The sequence below is a fragment of the Anoplophora glabripennis genome, unplaced genomic scaffold (genome assembly GCF_000390285.2).
Source record: "Anoplophora glabripennis isolate ALB-LARVAE unplaced genomic scaffold, Agla_2.0 scaffold337, whole genome shotgun sequence".
NCBI classification, from domain to species: domain Eukaryota; kingdom Metazoa; phylum Arthropoda; class Insecta; order Coleoptera; family Cerambycidae; genus Anoplophora; species Anoplophora glabripennis.
The window spans coordinates 440,743-455,313 of NW_019416524.1; the positions used below are offsets into that span (position 1 = coordinate 440,743).

At 33.1% G+C, this 14,571-nt stretch overlaps 1 protein-coding gene across 1 annotated transcript in view; it reads right to left on the minus strand.

The window, feature by feature from the left end:
- The window catches only part of LOC108909429 (insulin-like growth factor 2 mRNA-binding protein 1), a 307,897-nt gene that overhangs the window by 259,536 nt on the left and 33,790 nt on the right, over positions 1–14,571 (minus strand). The window contains exon 3 of the mRNA XM_018713762.2: positions 8,113–8,166. Coding sequence (XP_018569278.1) covers positions 8,113–8,166 — 54 coding nt within the window. The remainder of the gene's footprint in view (positions 1–8,112; positions 8,167–14,571) is intronic.

Genomic DNA, 14,571 nt, shown 5'->3' on the forward strand with positions numbered 1-14,571 from the left:
TACCCATATATGTGGAAAAGTTTGGTGTAAATGCTCTCTAACGGCCATGGAAAAATGAGCTGGAGCACCATCATGCTGGAACCACATTCGTTGCCTCTGATTCAAAGGAGTGTCTTACAAAAACTCATAGTGTGTTCTGCAGAAAGTTGAGGTAAGCAGCGCCTGTTAATCGGTTTGGTAAAACAACAGGACCTAGAAACCTGTCACCTACAATACCCATCCAAATGTTTAATGAAAAACGTGCCTGATGTCCAGATTCTATTAGAGCATGAGGATTTTTGTCGGCCCAAATATGCGTATTGTGAAAATTAAACACTCCATTTCTTGTGAACCCGGCCTCATCAGTAAAAAGAATGTTTGCAAGAAAACGAAGGTCTTCAGCATCATGACGTAGAAACTAGCGGTAAAAAACCAAACGTGCTTGATGATCATTTATTGGATTTAAGGCCTGTACTCGTTGCACATGGTATGGATAAAGCAGTTGCTCGTGAAGGATTCTCCAAACAAGAGGACCACTAATTCCTACCTCGGCTGATATTCTCCGCACACTCGTACCTGGATTCTGCTCTACCAGTGCTAGAATTTCTTCTTCTGCTCTAGGAGTGGATACCGACCTTGGTCTTCCGGATAAATGGCACTGTTTGCTCAAGGAACCGGTATCACCGCAATATTTGGTGAATTCTTCCAAACATGCGTTGTGAAGGAATCTGGCGATTTAGATAAGCGTCAACATAAAGACGTCGCGCTTCGGTGGCGTTCCCATTAGCACGACCATACATGAAATGCATGTCTGTTAATTCTGCGTTAGAGTAACCAGCCATAGCGAAAGAAAACTTGTGCACTGAGAACAACTGTCAAATACGTACTGTTTATTTCACTAAACATCAACCAACTATTATAAGAAAATACACAACGTTTTTGCAAAATAAAAAAAAAGGGCTAAAACACATTAAACATTCCATATCTCCGCAACCATGTTTATTGAGACTTTTCTGCTTATTTTGGTTCTTACCATTACCTCCTTAAATATTTTACAATCTTTTTTTAACACCCTGTATATCGCGTGAAAAGTACAGACAACTTTTTGTTTTTTAATACGTCGATGTCAGCAGAAAATGTTTTAGAAAAATTTTGATATTTTAGGGAATGAATGCCCTTAAAAATAATCTGCAACGTATTTTTATTTACGAAAATTTAAGTAAGTCTTGACACAAACAAAAAAATGGGTAGGTATGTTATATCAAAAATTTTTATAAAGAATGGAGAATAATTGTTCAGAATTAAAACATAATTCCATGTTTGGAACATGAAAGCATTTTGCCTACTTTGATTTTTTTCAATTTCTCAAGTTGGTTTATATCTGCAAAATGTAATATTCTTTTTTTATACATCTTTAAGATCGCAAGAATTTTTTGAAACTTCACGTATTTCCTACTGTTTTGTTTTCGATGTAAAAGCCTAATTAAAAAAAGGTGAGTTATGTGAACACCCCTGTACATATAGTCAAGCTAAAAACGACCTATAGTACCGGCTATCCCGAAATTGATGAACAAAATGTGGTCACAGATATGTACTTAAGACAAATTTAGGGGCCCGTATTTTTTATTTTTGCAAAGTGACCCCCTGAACTCCATTCCTAAGAATAATCTTTTTTTTATATCTCAAAACCCAGTTGTACGAGAATCACTAAATTGGTACACAGGGGTTTTATGACATGTGGAATCTAATAGTGCTACGGTTTTTTGCGGGGAACCCCCTTAGGACGTTTTTCCGTGGGACCCCTTGTCTTTGGAGCCAAACTTTATTCGCATATTTGAATTTCTTAAAAATTATTAGTCTGCTGTAAAGCCATTGAATTTAGAAACTTTTTGTCTCTTGAGATTTTTTTTGTAAAACGCAATGTTTTCGAGAAACATGCATTCGATCACATTTTGCCACAAAGCGTAGCACTATCAGATTCTACATGTCATAAAACGCCCTGTGTACCAAATTTAGTGATTCTCATACAACAGGATTCAGAGATATAAAAAAAAGATTATTCTTAGGGGCACATTTCAGGGGGCTGTAACTCCGAAAGAGGGGGCCACTTGNGAGATCTTGGAAATAAAACTGTTTCGGATATTTTACTTAACTATAATATTTATATATATATATATATATATATATAAACTATTCTTAGTAGCGGATTTCAGGGGGCTGTAACTCCGAAAGAGAAAACCACTTGGCAAAAATAAAAAATACGGATCCCCTAAAGTCTTAAGAATTTGTGACCAAATTTTGTTGCATTAATTTCGGAACACTCGGTAGAGAAACAGAGAAACTTGACAATACAAAAACTTTCATTTGATCGTTTGTACTGCTCAGATAATTGCACCAAAATAATTGCAAAACATAATACAGCTGTAGTGCCAGCTTCTACTTCGTAAATATTCGCTAGGCCTTTATTTCGTCTGTTTTAAAAAAAAGTTACTACAGCAAAATTTGCCTTCAAACATCACAAGCCTGCAAGTACTCATAAAAACACGACCAAAAAGAATAATCTACTATTCACGACGACCAAATGAAGATCAATTCACCGCCGTGCATCAGGAATCATAAAACAAAACACTACCGACTCGGAATACCTAAGACGACGGCGTCTTATTCAATTTATATCAGCTCCACACGCGTCCACATCTGAAACGCGGAACGGGAGCGGCCTCGCGGCGTTCAGGGGGGAACCCGGCGGGGGGGGGGGGGGGGAGGGAGACGCCGGGGGTGGCGATGGGGGCGGGAGGCTTGCAGGAGCAGCGGCGGATCGATAGCGGGCAGCCTCGCCCTCGTCACACCGTCTCCAAGGACGCTCTCGCCCCGTGACACAGATTCTTCCCCGAGCGAGCAGCGGCAGCCGCCCCCGCGCACCGGGAGATGCTGCTGCCGATGCGCCCTCGCCGTACTCGTAATTGGAAATGGAAAGTTATTTTAGGTGAGTGTCCGGGGTAAAAATATCGCGACCGTATTTAAGGGGGAAAAAAAAACAAAACAAATGAGCGGAGGCAAGTTAAAGCGCTGGCGGCATCCTTCACTCGGATCGAACTGATGATGTCGACAATGTTGTTGATGGAGAAATTGGTTGGCGAGTTATTTGAAGCTTCCAAAAATGAAATATACTAGATATTAAAAAAACTATATACACGGTGTTCCATTTTAAATAACGCATTGCAATATCTTCTCTTGGAAGCACTTTCAAGAAAAGGTGAACATTCGATGGTGACATCGACCTTGGCACAAAGTTCAACCGTAGAGGTCATTTGAAGGTCAACTTGGATTTCTGACACCGGAAGTGTATAGAGCGGAAAATTTTACGTTCAGATATGTCTTTATGTCATGGGTCAAAGTGACCCTAAAGAGTCAAATAAAGATTTGAAAAAATTTTCTGATATTTTTCATGACAGCACTTACGACGAAAGATTCTGCTTGAAAGTTTTATGGTTTGATGGCATCTTACGATGATGACCTTGACCATGCCCTAGAGGTCAAACTTGAAAGTTCTTTGAAGGTCAAATCAAGTTACGAAATAGGAGAACCCTGTTTGCAGCCCCATTAAATTAAGGCAAGGTCGTTGTGGCACAACCAGTCAAGACAAGACCGCTATGACACGGCCAGTCAATGCAAGGTCACTATGACCAGGCCAGCCGGATCGATGTGATCTCGCCTTGACTGGCTGGGCCATAACGATCGTGCTGCAAACATGATTCTCCTAATTCGTTCGTAGCTTGATTTGACCCTCAAAGAACCTTCAAGCTTGACCTCTAGGTTATGGTCAAGGTCCTAATCCCATGATCCCATCAAGTTATAAAACTTTAAACCAGAACCCTTCGTCGTAAGTGCAAAATATTATTCAAAACCTTATTTGACCTTAGGGCCCTATTTGAACTTTAGGATCACTTTGACCTGTAACATAAGGACATATCTGAACGTAAACTTTTCCGCTTTATCCATTTCCGGTGTCTATCGTGTCTCTAAAAATCCAAGTTGACCTTCAAATGACTTTTACGGTTGACCTTGGATGGAAATGAACCATGCGTTCGCAGATGTCGAAACACAGAATCAAACGTTTGAAGATTCCAAACTTTAAAGGTCCATAACTCGATAACCATGGAGAATTGAACCCATGTATATTATAACATTTTTATTTAGAATGATCTCAGGGACTTGTTCCTTAAGTTTGCAACACTCTGTATACATACACACTTCAATTGTAACTTAGATAAGAATTCCATCACACAATTATTTGCAAATGTTGCATTATCTTAATGAAGCATTAAAATATTCTTAGGATTAGTTATTTACAGAGGCCATTATACCCATTCATTACCCTCGTGCTCTGTTATTTCGATGAAAAGTTTTAAGGTATTTAAGATCTTTAGGAAAGTTCTAAATCTGGAAAAATGAGTAAGGGTATATGGAAATACTTGTGCAGACAAAGCGAGCCGTTAAACTAATCGCTGTTGTCTTTTCGTCTTTCCATAAAATTGATGTGTTTAATTTGCATTACTGCCAGGTAAAAATAATTTAAATATATCCTGTTAGAATTATTAAAGTCAACATCGAACAATAGGATGAAATAGAGTCAGTAAATTTTACATAAATAAATTAATAGGTAATGTCAATGTTATTAGATACCTAGAACCTGGTGACCTGAGGCTTTGTTTTACTGACACAATAAATTCATTTGGCAATTTTCGTATTAGCTGTATGTGCTGGGTAAAAAGATTATTTTTAATGCTATTTAAATGCCCAACAAATAACGAAATTTAAAATAAATGGGGAAAATAATATTACTTACTTTTATTAATATTCAAACCTGAAATTAAATATTCCTCCCAATTTATTTACGTCCTGGGAAAAAAATCTAAAAGTATTTCACTTCACTTGAAGCAATCGTAAGTAGTACTTAAAAGACATAAAAAATTGTTTCATAAACTTTGTACGAATTTATATGGATCAGATGAGATGTGGCGAATTCGATAAGTGAAGTTCCCATTACAGAAATATTAAGTACAACGTATGATATTAAAATACATTATTATTATTATTAACCTGCCAAATTTACCTCATATCCTATTCTCTGACAACAATAAAAGTATGTATTACATGTAAATCAGTATCCTTCCGACTAAATTAAAAAGATTCTCAGGTCTGTGTGCTCTGAAGAGTAAAATCAGACCTCACTATCTCTCAGAAGGCATAAATTAATCTGAAACCCTTAAAATCAGTCATTAATTGACTTCGATATAAAAAATTTGCCCCACTGCACCCCTATATTTGTAATGGAATGACTCAAAGGTAATCACCTTTGTTTGAAGTACTAGAAGTGCTTTTTAATTAATATTTCCCAGTTATTATAAAAAATTGTAACAAAAATTAGACAGCAAATGTAGATACCCTCTATACTTAATTAAACCGGTTTCAAATGAAAAACGAAACCTGGAAAATTTATTCCACGTTTCACTGTTGAGTGTGTCTCCATTATTAAAGGTTCAAATTGAGTCAGAAGCCAGAACTTTAGAAAAGTAAATTTTTATTATTTTAATTTAACTTTTTTCAATTTCAGATCTAATCGACAAGGTTCAGTTAGATGGGAAAATGCAGATAAAACCTTATGTCAAATTTAAACCAAAACCGAAAACAGGTACTTTATTTTTTGTAAAGGATCATAAAACAATCCAAAATCTTTTTTCAAACATAGTTAATACCATTAACGCTCTGTTTAAAAAGAACCTCGCACAAAATCAATGGAAAATGAGTACCAGTCGATTTTGCTGAAATTGCAGTAAGTTATGGTTTTTCACTTTCTGATCAAGAGTTGTCATGGACCCAAAGTGATATAATTTCAGAGATAAAGACGAAGTTTCAAGTTGATGGATTCAAAAACTGAGGCATGCAATGAATTTTGACCAGTAGGTACAATGCTTTTGGGATCGGTGAACCTGAAGTCACCTGGAGGTCAGGTAAAGGTCGTTTCAAGGTCAAATTGAAGAAAAGACTTGTAGAATTTTACAGATAATATTAAGAAGATAATTAACCGTGTTACAGATATATTCTTCTGGATTGAAATGTTGGTTCCGGTACAAAACTCTACAAGACCTGCAGTGACCTTGTAATGATCTTGATTAATGGTCAAGAACAAGTAAACAATGAGTTGATTATAAAATACTCAATTTTCAGGGATTTTATTCTTGAATTATAGGGAGTAGAAGCAACGAGAGAAAGGATGCGTGTCTACTAAATCTCATTAATCGGTATTCCTGAATGGTGTTCTATTGAGTAATGATAGAAGAATTGTTCCCTATTTCATATACTGATATTTTCGGGGAACAGGCAGGGATCATTAAACCTAACCTTATATTTTTTGACATGTTTCACAAATGACGAATTCCGCAATCTGTCTGTGATATCTGTAGTTACTGTTTTGTGGTGATATCCATCGAGAACTATGAGGAAACATTCGTATAATTTGTGTTTATTTGAAGGATTATACACGGATAAAATAATAATAGAATAAAATGGATCTGCCCTCATTTTCTCTAGTGTAGCTGGGTATTAACTTTCCAGTATACATTTGTTTTTTACCCTCAATATATTCTATTAAGTTCTTTTTGTTTAGAACTTACTGAATTTAGCGTCGGTTTTTTATTAATTTCCATTTGCTTTCCTTTTTAGACTACACCTAACACTGCTAAATAAATAACAATAACTCTAAACAAAGTAGCACTTATTTCATGACTAGCTCATCACTAGTTTTCATTCTACTGCCTATTTACTGCTTTCTGATTGGTCGGTACATTTGACAACATTGTTCCTCGTTCTTTACTTTCATAGCTCGATTCCTTTGTGTCAAGAATACAGTATGAATTTTGTGATATAACAGTAGTAGAGCGAAATTAGGGAACGTTCCCCAGGAAGCATTCTATTCTCTCACCGTCAAGCTATCCCTGAATCCAGGTTCAGCGACCTCAAAAGCATACATACTTATAGGTGAACGGCCTTTTCTTTACTTTGACCTTGAAATGATCTTGACGTGACCTAAATGTGACCTTGTAGGGCTAAGCTATCCCCGAATTCAGTTCCCCCCCAAAAAAACTTATATACGCACTGGTTGAAATTCAATACAAGCCTTTTCTTTAGTTTGATCTTGAATTGATCTTGAATTGACTTGAAGGTGACCTTCAGGGTTACGCTATCTCCAGATTCAGATTATGCGAGCTCAAAAACCTATACACTCACTCGTTAAAATTCAATACAAGTCTTTTCTTCAGTTTGACCTTGAAACGACCTTTACCTGACCTCCAGGTAACCTTAGATGATAGTTAAGCTATCCCCGAATCAGGTTCAGGTTCAGCGATCACAAAAGCATTGTACCTACTGGTCAAAATTCATTACGTGCCTCAGTATTTGAATCCATCAACTTGAAACTTCGTGAAGCTTCCTCAGGCCTACAGCCAAAATCACATACTTCCCTCTCTTTATCTCTGAAATTATTCATAGGATCACTTTGGGCCCACGACAACTTACTGCAATTTCAGCAAAATCGACTGGGACCCATTTTCCACTGATTTTGTGACGGGTTTTTAAAAAAATCAAAGGCAATATATTTTCAAGTTTCACTGCAACATTTCGAAATCAAAATTAAACTAGCTTTTAGAAAACCTGGATAGGATTGAAAACATCAACAATTTTGATTTTTTTTAATATTAACCTAATTTAAATTAATTCTAGATATTCTTTATTGAAGAAATTGAAGGAAAATTTTTAGAATTAATTTGCATTAGTTTAACGCCCTATAAAAAATACATGAAAAAAAAGGTTCCTCAAACAAATAATTTATGTATTTCAACAAATTAAAATTTCTCTGAAATCCAAACTTTGTTTTAAAAGATAAAGTATGTCTTCGATGTGAATTAAATTGTAGTATTTTGTGTAGTATACGTAGATTTTGAACGTAAACGCAAAATATAATGCCTATTTAAATAATTTGCAAGCTCTTTTCAGCTACGGATAAAAGCGAGATGCTGTAAAATTGAGCAGGGGAGCGACAAGCGGAAAGCGGAACTAATTGGTGGTACTTACATCCATCCATTGCCCACCTGCATCGGAGGAGTATCTGGATAACCTGGATGAGACCTGGAAACCAAAATAATGTTTTCAGAAGGATGCAGGAGAACGCGTTGAATACCACTTTGGGTATTATTCAAGTTTTAGTTAAAAAAAAAAACATTAAGTATACCCAAACGTTTTAATGCTCAATAAAGTCTGTAATTTGTACTAAGGGTGTAGTCAATAATATTCCTTTTTCACTAAATGAACACGAAATGTTAATACAGGGTGGTCTGTTTAAAACTCTCCAGCCCCCTGGTTTTCAAGATATTTGAACATGAAAGTGTTGCAAAAAAAGAACGAAAGTTATTACAATTATGTTCTTTAATCGTATATTAAGGTCCCTTAGTTAAAATGGTACATACTATACATTATTATATCTAGCTATCTGTTTCTTTACATTTTTATTTTTTCTAAAGAAACGATTGCTTGTTCATTTATAAAAGTTATTTCAAAGGACGATAAGGCATCCATAACGCTCTGTAGATTTAATACAATATTTAATAAAACATTTTTAATTAAAAAAAAAACAAAAAAAATATAAATAACTAAAAAAAATTAAGAAATTCGACGAAAATTAGGTAAAACAGAATCTTCTCGAATTTTTTGAAAATTTGTCTACCCATTATTGATAAAATCTTCACGGTTGTCATTTGTCAAAAATAAGCTTTCTGTGTATACGCATCATTGCCACTGAGATGATTTTGTACCATAGAATTTCTCAGCCAGGTTTTTGTTCTTCTTTTTTTTTAATTTAAAATTCCAGAGCTAAATTCTTTAAATATGAAAATATGGAAATGTATTACTTTTTAACATAAAATTTTATATTTTCAAATTCTTTTGTCAACAAATATTTATATTAATTTATTACAATTGTTTAAAAATAAATAAAGTAGTGTATTAATTTTCAGAATTAAAGTTTAAGTAAATAAAATATTTTATTAAATATTTCCAATCTAATATTTTCTTAGCTTAAGAAAATTTTTGTAATTTTATATTTTTATTTAATTTTATTTTTTTTTATTTATTATTATTTTTTATTTTAATTTTGTATATTTATATTAATTTATTACAATTGTTTTTACAAAAAAGTAGGTATGTAGTGTAATAATTTTCAAGTAAATAAAATATTAAATATTTCCAATCTAATATTTTCTTAGCTTAAGAAAATTTTTGTAATTTTTTCGAATTTCTAAGGGGGGCAGCTGCCCCCTCTGCCCCCCTTGCTGACGTCCTTGCCTAAGTATGTTATAAAAACTTAAATTGACAAAAGTTTAATTAAAAAAATTTAAGTATGTATGTCTTTGGTTATTTGCGTCACCTACGCCACCACAAAGAGCAATGCCAATTGAATTTAAAGCTAAAGATATTTATAAGTATTGTTAACAAAATATTTTTTACAAGCCCTCTCAAATAATCCAGGTTAGGTTCAAATTATGTTCCTTTTATTTGTTATTATAGTACTAGTAAATTCTTACTGTGTACACCAAACTTTTACTACAAGTCCAAATAAATTAATCCAACATAATCAGGTCTGGCGATCTAGGTGGCCACAAACCACACCCCACACTCAACGATACTCTTCAGGTAATGACAGTAACATGTTTATTAAAAAGTATAGACATCCGGAATGCTACAAAATGTTAATCTGGTATGATAGTATGGTGGATTGAATGTTTGGTCACGTTGGACGTGGTAGGGGTAGCTGTTCACTAAAAGTTCTCCAAATAAGACGGTAGCTAATCACTGAGTCCCAGTAAGGCCAACGCTAGTTTCAAGGTTTTCTTCCACTTTATACAGGATTTGTTCTATCCCAAGTGTGGAACCAGATCTAATTCTTCCAGAGTCGACAGGGTTTGAACTAAATTTTCGCTAAACGGCGGGTCTTATCGAAAAGAAATTTTAATTTAACCTGCTCTTACAGAAAGTGTTGCTATTTTTGGGAAATTTTCAGTGGTGTAGAAGTACCGCCTACAAAAACAATGCCGATATCCCTGAACCAAAATTTGAACTGATTTGGAAGCTATAAACCAAAATAGATTTTACAAAAACTCCTGTATTTCGGAAAGAAGCCTTTTCAGACAATGTTCATGTGAATTTTCTTTTACCATTTTTTGGAAACTTTTTACATTTCTTTAATACCATGTTTAGTACCTTAACAACTTATTACTGTGATGCCAATGGTTTTGAAAGTTGAGCATTTTAAACTCAAGTGGTGTTGTAGTAAATTCCCACCGATGATAGTTTTCAGCAATGTTCCGCACTATTCACCAATAAAAATATTAAGTGCCAAATGATTTAAAAATGAGTTGTTTAAAAAATAATTTACTATTAACATTGGTAATGTATCAAGGACTCGGTAGTGCTAGAAGATAGGAAAATATGTAGAATCTAACAGTGTATAGAAGGGTATACATTTTCAAGCTGTAGTGAATGTTCGGTCTAAAGCTCTGGGCGCAGGAGTGGTCCGATCGGACTGATTTTTGTGCTGTTGTGTAGGTTGGACTTTCCTTCGTCGAATAGAAGTGGTTCGGATATTCCACAAATACGGAGGTAGCAATGAAGAGGAAAATGATAAATCTCTATATTTCGGTTATTTTTACAAGACTCTGTCCATGTTTATGTTACGTAAGGCACGTAAGATAGGTGTGGAATTTATGCCTGGGAGTGACAAATCAATATATGGTTTTCAAAGGCAAAGACGGGTAAATTTGAAACAATGGTTTGGCAAAGTGTTGTTGATATGTCAATAAGGGTGTGCAGTTGGGGTGGCTGTAGCGTTTTCAGCGGTTTACAGAGTTGTTTTGTTATTCCAGGGGTAAGTGGTGGAAATATACAGGATGTTCTATAAACTCTATGACAAATTTTGATAGATGATAGCTGGGTTAACTTCAAACATTTTTTCTTATATGAACATAGGTCCCCTGAACGCTTTCAAAATATCTATTGGATAAAATAGAATAATACGAATTTATTAAATGTTTTATTATGTTTAATTAGTATTGCTAATAGTAGTAAAAAATAAAAAATTGTTGGAGATTTTGTGCGGTATTAACTTTTATACTGTTATGACTTTATCCAATAGATATTTTGAAAGCGTCCAGAGCCGTACTCGGGAAAAATTTTAAATGATAGCTAAACACTTTTTAAGCGATTACAATAGTAATATTATCATATAATTCAGAATTAAAAATGGCATTGTAAATATGAAATTTATTTCAAAATTCAAATAAAGCCAGAAAAAAAATTAAACAATTTTGCAAAATTTCGGGGTTTTCCGGATATCTCCGGAAATACCCGGAATTTTAAAACTTTCTAAACGGCATATTGTTAGGTATAAAAAACAAAACTTTTTTCTACAGAAAAAAAATTATTTATTTTATTTATTCACTATTCGACTTACAATTAGATGTTTATAGCAATACTGTACAAAAATAAAGTTTTGGGTCAAATAATGAGACAGTTTTTTTGTATTTTTTCCGTACAATTGAATGATGTAATCAGTTTCTGATTTTTTTTTAAATTTAAACAAATTTATCAGCAATTACTGAAAAATTCATTGTTACAAGTCATTTTTTATTATTTCTGCATTTTTGAGCATGTTTTTGAACTGTGATTACAGATTTTTTTATTCCACCAAAAAGTATATGTATGTTAAAACGAAAAAAATGATCACCAGCAGAACTCTGTACGATGATTTTTCTAAATAGAATTTTTCTTTGAAAAATAAAATTTTAAGACCGGAAAAAATGAATATCCCGGAAACTTCTTGATTTTTTTTATCTAAAAAAATTTGCGGTTATTTAAGACACAGAAAGGTATACTTTCACCAAGTTTCGTCAAAATTAAATTATTATTACGGAAAAGAGAAATAAAAACGAAATAATAATAATAATACATTTATTGCAAAAAAGAAGTATAAACAACATTTTTACAAAAGGAAGGTGTATCAACAAAGTTGATTTACAACACCTTCTGTGTCAAAGAGAACAGATTAAAAACAAACAAATACAATAAATAAGCAATAAAAAAGGACAAGAATGAATACAAAACACAATTGGATATAGTTAAAACCTACATACATCAAAAAGTACCAAGTCAGAAAAAAGTATATTATTTTTTAACATATGTTTAACGGTTGCCACTGACAAATTGTGATACTGGAGGGGTAAATTATTAATAACATAAGAAGCTAAATACGAAAATGAATTTTTAAATTTTTCAGTTTTATGTGAAGGAATACACGCTTTGCTACTCAGTGATCTCAAATTTTTATTATGTGTTTCAGATCTCCATTTTATTTTATCACATAAATATGTAGGATTGTTATTTTTTAAAATATTGAGTATAAAACTGGCAAAATGAATAAGTCTCCTCTCAGACATGCTCAACAAATTGAAGAAACGTAAACATGGAGTTATGTGACTAAAATGTCCCATTCGCAATGAAACGGACGCAACAATTCTGTATTTTTTGCAAACGGTGTTTATTTTCTTGAGAAAGGCAGGGGCCATATATAACATCAGCATAATTCAAATGAGATAAGACTAAAGATTCAGTAAGTAAAATTTTGGTCGGAGGATGTAGATACTTTTTAAAGCATTGCAACTGTTTTAACGATAGAAAAGCTTTCTTACAGATAGCAGTTACATGATTCGAAAAAGTCACAGTAATGAATCACGAGCCAGTCCGGGTCTGTACAACTAAAGAATTTCGAGGAAAGTTTTTGTCGCAAAAAACTTATCACACAGATTACTTTTTGTCCATCAATGTATCGTCACTTTCATGAAAATAATGCAGTTTTCTCAATTAAAAGGTACTTTACACCAAATATGATGAGTGCACCGAATTGCCCTTTTTTAGTCCAAGCATTATAGAGAAATGCTTACAGAAATTATTACCTGGACAAAAAAAATATGACCGTATAGAAAATTAAATTTTAAGTTGAGTTTCTTGTTCTTTAAACTCGATCCAATATGGCGAACATGGTTAAAAAAAATCGCAAAGTTGAAAAAAACGGTTTTTCTAAAATAACTAAAAAAATATAGCACGGATTGAAAAATTTTAAATGAGAAAGTTGTAGGTTTTAAAAAGATCTATCGACTGATTTTTTGAAAGTATCGATTGCTTTGTTACTTTTCGAGATATATCGAAAAAACCGTTAAAAATCTTCTCTTTTCTCTTCTTCTATAACTCGTTTACATTTACGTGCCCATATTTGCTATTTACTGCAAGCATAGCCCGCGGCAAGCCAAAAAAGTACATTTTTGAAAAATTTAAAAATATTAATTATTTTTCGAGATATATCGATTTTTTGAAAAAAAGGCGCTCTCGAAAATTGGCTAGATCTTCTCAGCGGATAGCCCTACAGTAACGATTTTCGGTTTATTTTCTTCGTAAAGAGTTATATTATCATGCTGTTAAAAAATGTTGACGATTTTATTAATTTTAAGGATCAAAAAATGACTGAAAAAGTTGCACTTTTTTTGGGTATGTTTTTTTCAAATAACTATTTCAATTTTTATTATTTTTTTGTACTTAATCTGGGGTAGCTAAACACGAATATTATAGCATTTTCGCCTTAGAAGCAAAATAGACCCGTAAATGTTTAGTTTTCTTTCTTTAAAAGTCATTTTCATAAAATAAAAATTGAAATAGTAATTTGAAAAAAACATACCCAAAAAAGTGCAACTTATTCAAAGTCATTTTTTGATCCTTAAAATTAATAAAATCGTCAACATTTTTTAACAGCATGATAATATAACTCTTTACGAAGAAAATAAACCGAAAATCGTTACTGTAGGGCTATCCGCTGAGAAGATCTAGCCAATTTTCGAGAGCGCCTTTTTTTCAAAAAATCGATATATCTCGAAAAATAATTAATATTTTTAAATTTTTCAAAAATGTACTTTTTTGGCTTGCCGCGGGCTATGCTTGCAGTAAATAGCAAATATGGGCACGTAAATGTAAACGAGTTATAGAAGAAGAGAAAAGAGAAGATTTTTAACGGTTTTTTCGATATATCTCGAAAAGTAACAAAGCAATCGATACTTTCAAAAAATCAGTCGATAGATCTTTTTAAAACCTACAACTTTCTCATTTAAAATTTTTCAATCCGTGCTATATTTTTTTAGTTATTTTAGAAAAACCGTTTTTTTCAACTTTGCGATTTTTTTTAACCATGTTCGCCATATTGGATCGAGTTTAAAGAACAAGAAACTCAATTTAAAATTTAATTTTCTATACGGTCATATTTTTTTGTACAGGTAATAATTTCTGCAAATTTAACATTAATCCGTGACAGAATGCTTGGACTATTTTATTATCAACAGTTTGATGTAAGGATCACCAATAAAAATCTTCAAAATTCGCTATAAATTCACTAAGACATTGATTCACATTCAGACGTGCAAACTCATAAAACAGAAAAAA